The sequence below is a fragment of the Camelus bactrianus genome, chromosome 9 (assembly GCF_048773025.1).
Source record: "Camelus bactrianus isolate YW-2024 breed Bactrian camel chromosome 9, ASM4877302v1, whole genome shotgun sequence".
In the NCBI taxonomy this organism is placed as follows: Eukaryota; Metazoa; Chordata; class Mammalia; order Artiodactyla; family Camelidae; genus Camelus; species Camelus bactrianus.
In genome coordinates, this window is record NC_133547.1 from 62,825,917 (window position 1) to 62,841,168 (window position 15,252).

Below are 15,252 nucleotides of genomic sequence, written 5' to 3' on the forward strand. Positions count from 1 at the left end.
GTTTTTTCTGTGCCTGTGTCCAGCCCTGGTCGTGCGCAGTCCTCCTAGATTCCCTGGTATATGTGGGAGCTTTTCAAAGCTCTTAGTCCCCCATGCATCTCCTTCCCAAGCCTCTTCCTTCCCAAACTTCTTGTCTGTCTACTGCTTGGGAAACCTTGCCCCCGGTGGCTGTATTTAGTACGTATGCTTTTAAATGCTTTTGACAAATGCTATCTAGTAGGCTGCTTGTCTGAGAAAACTCTGAGGCAGGTGCAACAAAGCCAAGTCCCTGGCCAATCCCTCAGGAAGCCACCAGACAGGTCAAACACACAACCATAATTCTCTGGGAACAAGGTTGGTATTGTTCCCTCTCCCACCAGTGAGGAATGTGGTCAGGAATGTGGGTTATCTTCTTGGCCACTGACAAGCTGGGGAGTGAGGGAAGCAGGCAGTTTAAGTTAAAATGCCACAACTTTCTCTTACCAAAACTCAATAGCATTTTTATTCAATAAGTATTCTCTTGGTTTTTTTAATTAGATTCCAGAGTTCTGAAAAAGTTGATTCTGATAGTTTTTGAGAGCTTAACCATTGCTTTAGTGGAAGGACAGAGATTTGGAGTTCCCTACTCTGCCATTTTTAGTGATGCTACTTTCATTAAATCTGGGGGGTTCTCGGTCACTATCACTTTGCATATTTCTTCCCCCTTCTCTTGAATGTCTTCTTCCAGAACACCTATTAGGCTTATGAAGGACTTTCTCATTCCTATTCTATGTTTCAACTTCTCTCTTTTGTATTTTCTCTCTCAGTACTATATGCTGGTAACTTCCCCATATCCTTCAGTTCACTAATTCTCCAGCTTTTGTCTGATATGCTCTTTAACCCATTTATTGACATTTTTATTTCAATGACTATCTGTTTGATTCTAGACATTATATCTTGTACTTTAAAAGAAAAGATCTATTCTATCCTCATAATGTTTTATTCTTTTCTTAGGGCCTTTATCTATGTCTTTATAATTTAAGTATATTTCAAATTATTTGCAGAAGTTCCTCTATGATTGCATTTTCTCAGGGTTCTAATCCTCCCATTTGCTATGTTTGCTGGCTCCTGATTTTTAGTCACAGGATTTTAGAATCAGGTGTTTTGCAGTTCTGAACTGTGATTTCATTTTTGACAACCCCCTCCCCTTCAACATACACACACCCCTGCACCTACCTTGTGAGAATCTCTTTATGCTTTGATTATGATTTTGCATTTGTTTCTGTCAGGAGTCCCATGGATTTCTCCAGAATACTATCAAATTGGGATCAATTTTTATGCCAATTCTCAGGCATTCAGTTTTTTAGGCTACATGAAGGTTTCTAGGCTGAAGGTAGGGAAAACTTATACCAAATCTGTACAAAGTGTAGGCTCAAGGTTCCTATTTCTCATGGTGGTCTTTTTTGTTTTTCTCTACTCAAAACTTGTGCAGAGATGAACATGCTTTCTTGTTCTTCTGTGTAGGAGAAAAGTATGTTCTGTCTTTTCCCTTAGGGTGCAGTCTTTGCAGGGTGCTGGCCTTGTGCAGGGTTCTCAGTTCTAAATCCCCACTTTGCTTGAGACCAAAGCCTCATCTCCTAACTTGAGAGTGCATGAAAATTCACATTCTAAGTTTCTGGGTCATTCCCACCCACACAGAAGCACCTGATTTGATCACTGCTTCTGTCTTCCACTTTTGGCACCAGAGTTTCCCTCCTTTTATTTATTTATTTTTTTTTTTGCCAGTTTGGCCATTCAGTTAAAGCAATAGCTTTTACATTTCCCATAGTAGTTTTAGGTAAGTGCAGCAGGAGGATTTTTCAGGGTTAACTGATTTTTCATCTTGCTGGAACTGAAAGTATCTTCTCAAGCACCTTGGCTGGGAACATGTCCTTTGCCTGTCCCTTTACTTTGTCCTCTGCTTATTCCTTTCCCAAGAGTCTTAAACAGTTCTCCTCTCCTTTCTTCTGATACTGGTAGTCCTCACCCACCCAACTGAGACCTATCAATCCCTGGACCCTAATAACTTTAATAAGGAGGCAGGACAGAATGTAGTCAAGGACTCAGACTCAACTGACTATGCCAGGTTTGAATCCTTTTTCTGCCATGTACTACCTGAGTTACCTGGGGGCAAGTTACTTGGCCATGCTGAACCCATTTCATACACAAAGTGAGATAAACAGTGAGCACAGGGCTCTAGGGGCATGCTGGGAATGTGCAATAAATAAGTACAGGGCCTTGGATTAGTTGAAAGTTAGGTAGGTATGCTTTGTGATTACACAGGTAATGAGAAGGGGTTCAGGTCCATGAGTTCTCAGGCACAGAGTAAAGCACTCTACTTTCACCCCTCAAGAAAAATCCCACACAAGATTTTTAACTGTCTTCATGTTATAGATGAGGAAACAGAGTCTGGGAATGGTTGGGTAACTTTCCCAGCTCAGTCCCATTCCAATGGATTACTGCTTTGGGCTGAACATCCTTCTGGGTTTAACATCCCACACAGGGATAGTCAGTGGAGATCTGAGGCTGCTTTAGAAGTGATTTTTTAAAAAAATTCTCATTTTATTTTACTCATTTTTTTTCTTATTTGTTTGGAGGTGTGGGAGGAGGTAATTAGGTTTGTTTATTTATTTATTTATTTATAATGGCAGTATCTACCACTGAGTTATCCCCTCCCCCACCACTCATTTTTTCCTTTGAACCCTGGGGATGGGGTACCTTCAGGGTGATCTTTCCAGTCAGGTGTGATCTGGCACAGAGGTTGGAAGGGACTGCTGGTTGCTACACCTCTCCTGCGCCCAAGGAAAGCAAAATCTCAGGGAAACAAAGGCTCTTCCTTTAACTACCAGGTAAGAAAGAGGCCCCCCTGCCCTCAAGCTGGGCTTTTGGGAGGAGTTTTCTACCGAATTTTAGCTGCCCCTGCTCTGGCCCACCCAAAGGTGCTGAGCCCATGCCCAGGGCACAAATAAGGGATGTGAGGCCTATCTCTCTGTTCAGTCACTTTCCAGGTGTTAAGACACGTGCGTGAACGCACACCAGCTGCAGGCATTCCCCACCACCCCTCACTTACAGAAATTGGCCACAGGATGAAGGGCATGTATCTCTGGATGGCGAAAGTGTAGACAATGATGAAGAAGCAGAAGATGGACAACTCCATGGTGATGATGAGTGTCAGGAGAGGGTGCACAGTGGTGCCGGTGAACATTATCAGCGAACCTATTAGGCAGCCCTGCTGGGAGACAGGCACCTGAGCCACTGCCAAAGCTCAGCCTCTCTGGAGCCCCTCTGGAGCCCCCTGGAACAAGTTCCTTTTCCCTCTTCCCGTCCTTGGGCCCCTGCCCAGGGACACCAGCCCAACTTACCAAGCTCAGGATCTTGACTTCAGCGTGGCCCATAACCCAGAACTCTCTGTTGCTGTCCTTGAATTCCCACCTGTAGCGGCGACATCCTTTCCTCGTTCCCACCTCATCCTTGGGCTGCACCGACTTCGGCTTCTCCTCTTTCTTTTCCTCGGTCTTGGCCACCGCAGGAGCGGGCTCCGCCGCCGCCGGTGCGGTCCCTGGGGCAGGTGCTGGCCCGGGTTTGCCCTTTTTGCCTTTGTCAGCCATGTTGGCGTGGGAGTCCTCAGCTTTTCACGGCCTGCCCAGTTTCTCCTGCGGTCCCCGGACAGGCCTGGCCTTTGAGCGAGCCTGATGTCCACCGACCTGCTTAGAGGCGGCGCTCAACCAACCGCCAGGACCGCGAACGCCAACGTCTGGCGCCCTCGCCGCGAGCACATCTCGCCGCGCGCCACATCTCGCCCGCGCGGGGCGGGGCGGGTGTCGCGCGAGGACCCGCGGGGACCACCAGGCCCGCCCACCCTCAGCGCGGGAACCCCCGCCCCGCCCCGCCCCGCCCCGGGCTCACCACGGCGGTCCCACCTCCGCGCGGAAATCCCCTAGCGGCCCAGTGAGGCCTAGTGAGGTGGCCCGGCGGCTGTAGCCGCTGCTCCCGTCTTCGGGTCGGGTTGGCTGGAACCAGAGCCTCCTGAGGGCGAGGGCGCGGGTGCATTCACACGCGCCAGGAAAAGTAACTCCACTTTTACACAAGGCAACACGAGCAAGCAGAGGTGTTCCCGATTTAGCAGCCCTGATTTTATGATCACAAGTAGGCCGAAATGGGTGACAGCACGCGAGCTCAGCGGCGGGAGCGGCGGGAGGCAGTAGCCAATGGTGCCTGCGAGGGTGGCTCCAAGGTTCCCGCCTTGGATACCTCCGAGGGTGCCCGGGCAGTGGCCGGTCCGCGTGGCTTCATGGCTGTCTTTGTAGGTGCCTTTGGGGTTCCCTTTTGGGGTACCCTCGTGGGTGCCTTCACGGGTGCTGGGGCGGTTTCCTGAGCCGGGATGGGAGTGACTTCGGTTTCGCTTTCGATTCCCAGGGCTTTTTTAACATTATTCCTCATCCTCTTGGTGACCACCGTCCCATCGACGAGACACACGATTGCCGCTGTGAGACACAGGGACTGTCAGACACAAGACCATATGCGGGAAGGAAAGGTAGGGTTATTTTGCAGCTCCTCAGCAACTGTCTTCCCTATACACAACCTGCACTGGGACTCCTGTCCCTCTCAGACCCTCCACTATTTTCTTAGTGTCTGCAGAGTTGGCTGCTGCGGCCCATTCTGCCATTCCCAGGTAAAGAGATTTTGGAAATGGCCTTTTCTAAGGGTGACGACCTCGCCTGATACCTAAGGCACCAGGACCAGAGAAGGGCACTGGTCCTTGGAAGCTCCAGGTGGGGGAAGGGCCCTGAGAAAGCTCCTCAGTGGAAAGGACTGTTGAGCTATATTTGGAAGTAGTTTCCAAGGGGACCAACTGGGAGGAGAACTCCAGGTACTGGACTGGGATCTCCAAGGAATCTAGTATGGCTGAATCCTCTGGAGCTGGTGAGGGAGGGGGCAGAGTTGAGGCTGAGGAGGTGCAGGATCTGGGACTTCATCAAGAGGAGAGGTGAGATTCCAGACTCAGAAAGCCCACTTGCCATGAGATGAACAGAAAGTGAACCAGGCTGGAGACCAATGGAGGGGAGGGGAGTGCTCCTGCCATCCAGGCAAAAATTGATGGGAGACCAGAGGGTAAGAGCTCCTGGCAGGTGGAAGAAGGCTTGGTAACTGAGTTAGCAGATGGGGGCCAGGGGCCTACAAAACCTGAGATTCCAGGTGCTCCCTGCTCCTGCCTGCCTTGTATGTTTCTCTTTAAGATCCCTTAATCCTTGGCTGCCTTCATGAATTTTTTCTTAGGTACGTCTTGCTCTAGCTAATCTGTGAGCTCAAGCTTGGCACAGTCCAATGGGATTGACAAATATTTACTGATTATGGAATGAATTCAAAGAACTTAGACTTTGTTTTTCTGGATTAATTTTTGTTCTCATTGCTTAATTTCTTGAATTCAAGTCTCACCACCCAACTCCCCACCCCCTATCTTCCAAGCATTTAATCTGCCATTTCTTGCGCTCTTCTTATGATGAGGATTTGTCCCAGCCTTGTGACCCAGGGTAAAGTTTTTAACCTGTTTCCATATCTGAAAAAATGAGTTGTAAAGATTAAGTCAGAGCACGCCTAGCCTGGTGTGGGAACTTCCTTCCTTCCTGAATAGCCTGAGTCACTCTCTCTTGACAATGTACTTTTTTTCTCCTACAGTCATTCTTTTCATGTGATTTAAAATATAATTCTCTGGTCCAGAAAAGTCAAAGTCCTATTTATAGATAAGAACATCTTGTTGCAATACTTAAAAAAATAGTGTGTATGATTTTGAAAAGGGGGTCTACAGACTTGTTTTTGTACCTACATGGAGCATGAGTATTAGAATAAAGATTTTCATGAGCTTAGAGTTTGTGCAACTTCAACTCTTCTGAAGTCAGTGCAAGAAAGAGAAGAGAAAGTGGTGGGGATGTTCTGTAAATGAAATAATGATGGTCTGCCAATTTCCCTTTTCAAAGAGTCTTTAAATACTGATCTTAAATGGAGTCATGAAGGCCTCTACTTACCCCTCCAATGTAGAATAAGTGCCTTCTTTCCTTTTCTTGTATCGCCAAGGCAGCCAATATTAAAAGGAACACAGCAGTAATGAAACTGTTGATTAGATCCTGCAATACAGAATTGAAAATTGTCAACTTTACATGCAAATGTAATTTCATAAAATATTTAAATTGGTCAATTACCCAAGGATGGATGCCTTTTTAAAACTTTCCCTTTGATTAATAGTAAGAAGAACCTTCCACAGCATAATTCTTACATCTCTGGAGATGTGAGTTTCTGTGATTTTAAGGTCCTGGATAGGACTGTCAGCAGAAATGGGTTTAACGTCATTAAAGAGCACTCTTTAAAAAAAAGAGCTGACAACTTTTTCATCAGACTTTTTAAAGGGCATAGGAAAATGAGCGCGAAAAAGACCTAGAAGTCTGGGGGCCTCACCGAAACTGGCCCACCATAAATATGATTTTTTGGCAAGTTTTGTATTTTAAATTAATGTAAATTCTGCGTTCTATTCCATAATACATTTATTTTAATATAAACATAGAAATTTAGATGAACACTTTGCCGATTCAATTCCACTCCCAAATCTGCAAATCGGTAGAACTGATACTCTGAAAGTTGGGTCATATTTATTCTGTAGGGTCACACATCCCAAGAAGGCAGGGACCCATCTGAGGAGCAGGCCTGGTATTCTGGTGTGAAATTGACTTTTGCTCTTTCCTAAAACATGGCCAGAATTCAGTTTGCCCTGACATCTATAGGATATTTGTGTCCTTCCTGGACATCAGTACTGGGTTCTTTAACTGCTGGCCCAGTCATTTCTTTGTGTACTAAATAAAGGGTGAGGAAAAGTGGCTGGGGCACACCCTGCAGATAAGCAGAGGCTGGGCTTTAGTAGCAGAGTGATAATGGAAGAGAAGGTACTCAATGAGTCAGTGGCCCCAGCGTGTGGGAAGGAGCAAAAGCCCAGGTCATGTGACCTCCGTATGGCCCAGATAGCTCATTTGAACATTTTAAGTCTTTAATTCTTGGTGGCTTGATTTGGTAGTGTCAGCACTTGGTAGTGTTAGCCTGTCTGGTTCCCCTGCCCAAACGCGGAGAGGAGCCCTGTAATCTAATCATAATGGCTCCAATGGAGCACTTCAGCGTGCCCAGCATTTCCCAGTCGCTATCTCATTTAAACCTCACAAACACCCTCCAAAGTCAGTATTGTTAGGATCCCCCTTTTAAGAGGATGTAACCGAGGCTTAGAGAAGTTTATGAAATTGCCTAAGATTGAATATCTGCTAAGGAATGGTCAGAACTCAACTCACTATCGCCTCCCATCAGAGACACCCAGATAAGAAGGAGATGAATTATCTACCTAGGCTGAATGTGTATATTTTATTGATCAACTCTTCTGGCCTGCCAATTCCTGCCAATGTGTGACTTGGGGCATATTTTATCACCCACCCTGTGCCAACAGGCTAATTTTCAACATGGGGATATTGACTGGGATTCATTGGGTTCATCTGAGGATGAAATGGCATGTTGAATCTGAAAGTGTCAGATGAGGTGCTTGGCATCTAGTGGGTGTGGGAATGCACAAGGTGTAGATGGACAGATGGTGTCTGCCTTCAAAATGTCCACAGATAGTAAACTTTCTGTGAACTCCAGGTGTTCTTTCTGTTGAGATTGGTGAGCAAGGAGCCCTTTCGTGGAATGGGACCTTGCTTCTTAAAAAGGCACTAATGTCTGTTACTTGGGCATCTGGTGGTTAACACTGGAGGGGGAACACGGAACAGGGTGATGAGGTTTGAAAATCAGTTCCAGTTGGGTTCTGTAGGCTGAGCAAAAGATCTGCCCACAGTGGGGCAGGTACAGCGGTTTGCAGCTTTGCAGGAAGCATAGCATCTGGGGATTGTGTAAACCAAGATATTCAAAGATGTGAACAAGGATTCTTATGACTAAGAAGCAGAATGTAAACTTTTTAAAATGAAAATTAACTAGCTGTAGTCATAGATCATTGAGAATTTGGATGAAAGCACATTAATAATGATCCTAGTCATAAATGCAGTTTCGGCCCCCTCTAGCCAATTGTTGACTCCCCGTCAGAATTCCATCCCCACATTGGACTGTTGGACATTATAGTTAGCTCTCGTTCTTACTTGCAAGAAAGTGCTCTCCTGAACTGTCCCTGGGAGGTAATGTTTGCCTTGTACCTACCATTTCTATTGTAGCTCACATTTCTTGAGCACTTACTATGTGTCACATACTGTGCCAAGGTGTTTATATGTGGTCTCATTTGATTCTCACAACGAACTCTCATTATCCCCAGTTTACAGATGGGCAAGCAACTGGCTATGACCCTCTGCAGTCTGACTGAGAGCCCAAGGGCCTTCTCCTGACTAACCCTCCTCCCTTTTGCCTTAGACACAGACCCTCTCGTTGGCCTCATCTTTGACAGAGAGAGAGAGACAGATGTCCTCCCTGATGGGGTAAAACTGCAGCTGAGCCTTGCCACATGCAAAAGGACCTCTGGTTTCCCTGTAGATGCCATCCTTACTCATCATCTTTTTCTTTCTCCCTTTGACTAAATGCACTATTGACTCAAGTAGCCTCCTCTGACAAAATGAGAGACAGGCTTGTGACTTGACTATTATTTTTCCATAAAGATCTCAGATAAAATTGTGTAGAATTAAAATTGGGAAAAGAAAAAGATGCTTTGATGGTGAATGTTTATTTTTGAAAAGTCACAGAATATTAGGGGGAAGTTAAACATTTACAATTTGGTTTACAAAAATGTGGTGTTTGTAATAAGAATGTATATACAGTAAATACTGTATAGTTTTCAGCTACTGGCAACCTTCATTGGTTCCACTTGTGCCTTGGCGTTCTCTAGGTACGTGGCAGAACCTGATCAGTCATCGCCAGAATTGTTGTTTCTCATTAACTTTATGTGAAGGGGACAGTCTAAAGCTGATACCTTTTACTTATAAAGATATTGCCAGTAGCTTTGGAATCATCCCTTTGATAGAGTTTTAGTTAAATGTATGTTTATTATGTTCTTTTTTCTAAATTGCTTTCTATTGGCAAAAGCATCAGCTTGGCCAGAAGTTAGTTTCTCTGACCTTATTGGATAATATTTTTTTACAAAGTAGAAGTGTTAAAAAATATGGATTCTTCAGAAGACAATAACTAGTTCATAGTTTTCTTGGGTACACTGACAGGTGGCACTAGACAAGGGAAGGTAAAACTGATAATGAAATCTTCGAATGAAAATAGTGACCCGACTGCAGATGAGGAGAGGAAAGCTGTACTCCCACTAGCTCTGATGCAGAGCCATGCTAACAAGTCAGGGGCTGGCTGGGAGTTGGACTCACACCCTTCCTGGGGTTGTCTGGCACAGCCTTCGCAGAAACGAGAAGCTGCAGTTGAGACTGGGGTGGGTCCCCAAGCCCAGGCTCCTTCATCTCGCCAGAGAAGGAGGCCCTGCCAAAATATGGTCCCAGAATCCACATGTCTCAGCCAGTCACCCGTATGTGAGGCTAGTGCTCTTTGGTGTTACCTTGCTGAGGGTCTGAAGCCCTGAATTATCAGCCTTTTCTAGCTTCCTGCTGGGGACTTTCCCCCTTAGCCCTTTGCCAAACAAGAATGGAAATAGGGGAATAAGGAACTCTAGCCTCATGTGAGCCTTTAAGGAAATCGCCACTGCAAATCGGTACTCCTTACCCTAATCCTGTACCTCCTGGGCACCAAACCACCGTTCCCGGAGAGAAGGGCTGAAAGAAAGTGGCAGTCATGCACGCCGGACACCTCTAGTGTTGGGCAGGGCTTTGAGCCTGTGCGCAGCCCTGAAACAGTCACAGTAGGAAATGGGCCAGGTGTTCGGCTTCCCAGTGACTCCTCCTGCAGCTTGATGCCAACACGTCTCCAAGTCCCCTTTCTCTCTGAAGTGTGGAGTAGTCACCTCTTAGGCACCAATACTGTCACTAAACCAGCATGGTTCCTACCCTGACAAGGCATCCCTGTTACTACCCAAAGGTAGCTGTTAACCCTCAGAGCAATCTTACATGTACATGTCCTTCATCTTACGGGATCTGAAAGGGCAGATTAGAGAGGAAAGGACTGGACAGGAGAAGAGAACAGTTTTGGATCCTGTTTTAATCGGCCTTTTGAAAAACCTTCCAAGTCAATCAGATCACTCAGCATCTGACTATGTTGGTTAGTATGTGTCTGCCTGGTATGTGTACTGCTAGTTAGTGGAGCATCAGAATAACCTGGCGACCTTCTTGGAAAGATGGTTTCCCAACTGTGAAGCTCCTGGGACCTCACCAGTCATATCCATGTGCTGTTCTAGACCCTGGCCCACACCCTGGAGGACAGTGGCAAGAAAAAGGCGGGGGCCCTGAATAGCTATCCAAAGAAAAGAGTGCTCTCACCCAAGCACAGATGTAGCAAAAGGGGGCTTGGCTTTCCCAGAGCTGAGTAAGGGCCGTAGCTCTGCGCAAGCTGGCCTGAGCTGCCCCAGACCAGGGGATGGCTCCTCCTCCGGGACCTTCCTGCTCACACTTAGGAGACCCTGGCTCCTGCCTCTCCCTGAGACTCTCCCTGGACACTCCCACGAGCCCCTCCAGCAAAGCACATGCCCTGAGGCTCTCTCTGGCTCTCCAGGCTATGAGTGGACCTTTGCTTGGAGGGCTGCTGTCCCCCATACCCAGCTATTGACCTTGGTGCTGTGGCACCTGGGACACTGACCCCCAAGGGCTTGTACCTCCCACACCACCTTTGGCTCCACATGTTAAGGAAACCATGAGAAAACAGGGGAGAATACACAGAAGATAAAATTTAGAGACTCTGAGGAGGACAGAGATGTAGGGAGGATGGAGGTAGAGAAACCATCACTAGGCAATAGGGCATAAAGTCTGGAGAGAGTCTGGGCTTCAGAGTCAGACAGACCTGGGCTCCAGTCTGAGTTTCTGTGTGCCTCCTTCAGACCATGGGCAACTAAGTCTCTTTAATCCAATTTTCTCATCTGTTCAACAGGGAGTAGGGGATGACCACAACCGCACTGGGTTGTTGTGAGGATTAAATAAGGTGATAGGTACGAAGAAGTATCTGGTACATGGTATGTGCTCAAAAACGGTTACTTTACCTTCCCTTCTTGAAAATTTCCATGGACAGAGATTTTTAGTTTCCCCTCAGAAACCTCTCCATGGTTATAGCTCTGCTTAACTAAGAGGGTCTTCCGCGTGTCCGATAAAAGTGGTTCATGGTGGGCTTGGTCTGCCTCCTGGTGCTCGGCACTCTATGGGACAGAGAGAGCTCAGCAGCCTTTTCAGAAAATCTCTCAGACGCTTGAAGAAAAGGTTTTGAGTTTTACTTCAACAGCAACCAATCCTACCTGACAGTTAGAAAAAAGTACGATAAGGAAGAGGCATGAGCTTAGAGTTAGGATTCCTCATGGTGCTGGGTAAAATGGTAAAAGCCACCCCACTGCCTCACGCTGGGTCTGGTGGACACTTTGTAGTGAATGTGCTTCACTTTGTGCCAAGCCTTTTGTTCTGTTTGCTCTAAACACATTTACAGGAACCCTGTAGACAGTTCTTATCATCACACTTTTCCTTTGCTGAATTTCCTAGGTAGGGAAACTGAGGTGACAGTTCTCATAGCTGTAAGGTGGCAAGGACAGGAACTGGGCCCGTGTCTGTATCTGGACAAAACTATAGATCCTCTCCAGCCTTTGAGGATGCAGAGCGTCAGACGCCACAATGAATAGGATTTGTCTCAGACCTGAGGGATTAGCTCTGGAATTTTTTGCAGTTGGTAAGGAATATGAAATCCCAGAAAAAGCTACTGAAGGCGGCTATGCCATATCTTGTCCTGAATACACCACCATATGGCATCCCTTTGGAAAGATGGACCGTTAACACACATGAAAAGGTTGACTCTTGCACTCTTTCAGGGCACATGTGACAATTTTCTACAACTCTACCATGTTGTAGAAACATGCTTTTCAGAGGGATGTTTGTAATCTATTAGAGAGGGTGCTGTTTAAAAAGTAGAAGCATGTGCTTTTTTACAAACAATGGGTGAGAAGTGTGTTTACGTACTGAATCTACTAATTACAATTTTCTTTAGGACCAGCTGCGAAGTGCCACGTGTTCAGTGCTGTAATGAGATGGAAGCAGGTGTGTGTGTTTTGGTTGTCCTATAGACAGAGGAGTTCAAGGAATCTTTCTGGGTACTAGGCTAGCTTCTTCCCTGGGACTAGGGTGACACTCTGTCACAGCTCAGAGAGATCACTCTGTTGCATTCACTTGGGGAGAGACTTTACTGGGGCTGAGGGTAAAGCTTATATGCAAATTATGAAAAGGAACACTTACAAGTAAGGGCCAGTGTAAAAAAGTCATCAAGTGGTGAAGGGTTAGCATATATATTAGAATGAAACAAACAACGATGCAGGTTTCCAGAACTGTGATTGCTATGAAGTACTCCTGGGCTTCGGCAATGATGAAATAAACTAGTGCCCCAATGAGAAGAGCCTGCAGTAAAAGAAACAAGATTTATTTTAATGCACATGGGCTATTAAAAAACAAAACAAAATCATAAATGCTCAGAATGCAAATCTGATTGTATTGCAATTAGCTTGTATTGTTTCACATACATTTTATTTTTAAAAATTCTTTATATTTTAAAGAAATGAAATAACACATGCAAAAAAAAAAAAAATGCACCCAGTACCTAAGTTTCTTTCTCCTCCCTCAACCCAACCCTAGTCTATCTCCTTAAAAGTAACCACTGTTAACGGTGCATATTTCATACCAGAAAGAATTGTGTATATATAGATCAAGTAGAGTAAATACATGTTGATTTTGATAGAAAGAGTGAGGTGGAGTCCCAGCTTTCTTTCTTTCCAAACAGCTGCTGATTATCCCAACATCATTTTTTGGGAAACACTGCTAGTCTGAAATCCAACCTTTATCACATACTAAATTCTCATGTGTATTCAGGGCTCTTTTGAAACACTTCTTCCACTGAGTTGCTGATTTCTTCCCTAGTACTTTTGAAATTAACAGACAATTCATTTTATGTTGTATTATTGTCTGCCTATTCCCCACTTTTGGGACTCATTTTCATATTGTTTATCTTTCTCATTTTTGTCTTGGTCAAGTTCCCCAAACTAAGCCTGTTGGTATTTTAACTGGGATTTCCTTTAACTCATAATACAGACAGATTGCAAAGTTTAGTCTTACTATTCAAGAGCAAAGTATGGCTTTCCAGTTATTTTAGTGTGTTTTAAAGTATCTCTCAGTAGAGTCTTAAAGTTTCCTTCATATAGGTCTTTCAAATTGTTTCCCTGTTGATTTTGTGGTTTTTAGATACATGATCATATCAGCTATCAGAAATTATGTATTTTGCCTCTTCTTTTCAAGTGTTCTTATTTCTTTTTCCTGTCTAATTGTGATGATTAGTGGTTCCAGAAAAATATTGAATAACAGTGTTGATAGTGGGCATCCTCTTTGTTCCTCATTTAATGGGAATATTTCTGAGGTTTAATTATTTGATGCTGACTTTTGGGTTTATTTTTATAATGTCAATGAAATATCTATGTATTCCTATTTAACTGGTCTCTTTTTTCATCCCTTACTTATTATTATTATTTGCAATCCAAAAAGAATGTTGAATTCTGTCAAATGTGTTCTGTACCCTATTTGATACAATGTCCTAATTTTTTCTTCTTTTGCTTATAATATGGTGGATTAGATTAATAGAATCCTAATATTGAATCATTCTTATGTTTCTTCATGGCGTATTTTTAAGAAGTACTGATGAATATTTTCTGTTAGTATATTAATACTGTTGCTTTGACACAGTGAGATTTCTATTCAATTTTCTTTTTCTGAACTTGGTCAGGTCAAGTGTTACACTGACTTTGTAAAAATAATTCAGAAGTGTTTCTTCTTACGCTATTCTTTGAAAAGGCTTGAATAGTGTCAGAATGCATCCCATGAAGGTTTGAAAGAGTTAACCTGTGAAAAAGTCTGTGCCTGATACATTTTTGGAAGATTTTCCTAGAAAATCTACTCTTTGAGCCAATTATTCACATTTATGTGTTTTGCAAAGTACCCTTGTGAATCCTTTCAGTTTCATCGGGATGTCATTATTTTCCTTCTGATTCCTAACTTTAAATATATGCCCTCTCTTCCCCCATCTTTTCCTGTTATATTGGCCAGTGGATTATCAATTTCATTGGTCAATTCTATGATTTTTGTTTGCTAATTTACACATTCCTGCTATTATCTTCACGGCTTCCTAATTCCATTTGTGAGGGGAAAACAGAAATATAAAAGTAAGACGGGGGGTGAGGAGGGGGTGAAGCGCACCAGATTTAGTATTAAGGGTTGAGTGTGTGAGAGGAGCAAGGGGAGACGGGGAGGAAAGGTGAGGCGGAACAAAGGTGACTGGCAAAGGCAAAGAGGGAAGCTTTCCCGAGGCGGCGCCGGTGGAAACCACTCCCGCCCGGGCACCCGCCCGCCGGTCACCAGCTCTCTCTGCTCACCAGCCTAATGATCTTCAGGGCTCCCGTGGGCGAGAAGAAAAAACGCTTGAAGCTGTCCCTGAATTTGCGCGGGACTTTGGCCCGGCCCTCAGCGCGCTTTTGTACGGCCGCCGCCTCCGCTTCTCCGGGCGACGCCGGCCGGCCGGCCGGCTTGGCTGTGGGTTCGGTGGGCGCCTGGCGTGCTGGCCGCGCCGAGGGTGTGATGCGCACTGAGCGCCCGGGACGCGCCGGGGCTTGCGAGTCCCCCCTTAAAGGTGCGCTCTCGGCTTCAGGATCCATGGCGGACCCCGGGCCTGGTGGTGTCTGGCTGGCGCGGCGGCTCTGAATCTGCCCCGCGGCGGCCGGCCCTCCCCTGGGAACCAGCGTCGCGCCCCAACGGCTGCCGGCCGCCTATCCCTCGCGCGCACTCAGCTCTCGCTGCCCGCGGACAAGCCAAGCCCCTCCAGCCACCTGGGATGCGACGCGGATGCCTAGCATGGGAACTCAAAGTCCCCGCAAGCCCACCACCTCCGTGCTGCCAGCCAGCCAGGAAGCCGGCTCTGGAGACCATTGAGGCGGTCCCGGCACTTTCTCCTCTGCTTCCCAGGCCCATGAGTAGGAAAACCGAATCCGTTCTGATCTGATTCAGGTGCTCCCAGCGCTCCCTTGGAAGTCACAGGACCGGAGAGCGCTAGACACACAGTTACTAAATGACTTCTTCC

General features: G+C 45.8%; 2 protein-coding genes across 2 annotated transcripts in view; both read right to left on the minus strand.

Moving 5' to 3' along the window:
- Window positions 1–4,346, minus strand: part of CMTM2 (CKLF like MARVEL transmembrane domain containing 2) — a 17,556-nt gene extending 13,210 nt beyond the window's left edge. Inside the window, exons 1-2 of the mRNA XM_010962555.3 lie at window positions 3,360–4,346; window positions 3,068–3,226 (exon numbers count right to left, since the gene is read on the minus strand). Coding sequence (XP_010960857.1) covers window positions 3,068–3,226; window positions 3,360–3,605 — 405 coding nt within the window. The 5' untranslated portion in view covers window positions 3,606–4,346. The remainder of the gene's footprint in view (window positions 1–3,067; window positions 3,227–3,359) is intronic.
- CMTM1 (CKLF like MARVEL transmembrane domain containing 1) lies at window positions 4,347–15,248 on the minus strand. Its single transcript, XM_074370631.1, has 5 exons — window positions 14,552–15,248; window positions 12,375–12,533; window positions 11,144–11,296; window positions 6,021–6,119; window positions 4,347–4,481 (listed from the first exon to the last, which is right to left on the minus strand). The coding sequence occupies exons 1-5, from the start codon at window positions 14,828–14,830 to the stop codon at window positions 4,434–4,436; spliced, it is 738 nt and encodes a 245-aa protein (XP_074226732.1). The 5' UTR covers window positions 14,831–15,248; the 3' UTR covers window positions 4,347–4,433.
- Window positions 15,249–15,252: the final 4 nt, after the last annotated feature.

Excerpts from the sequence above, each read along its gene's own strand:
- CMTM1 (XM_074370631.1), bottom strand. The coding sequence starts at position 14,830 with ATGGATCCTGAAGCCGAGAGCGCACCTTTAAGGGGGGACTCGCAAGCC. Across the intron at positions 12,534-14,551 it reads CCCTGAAGATCATTAGGCTG|GCTCTTCTCATTGGGGCACT; the intron begins GTGAGCAGAGAG and ends CTTTTACTGCAG. Across the intron at positions 4,482-6,020 it reads ACTTATTCTACATTGGAGGG|CGGCAATCGTGTGTCTCGTC; the intron begins GTAAGTAGAGGC and ends TGTGTCTCACAG.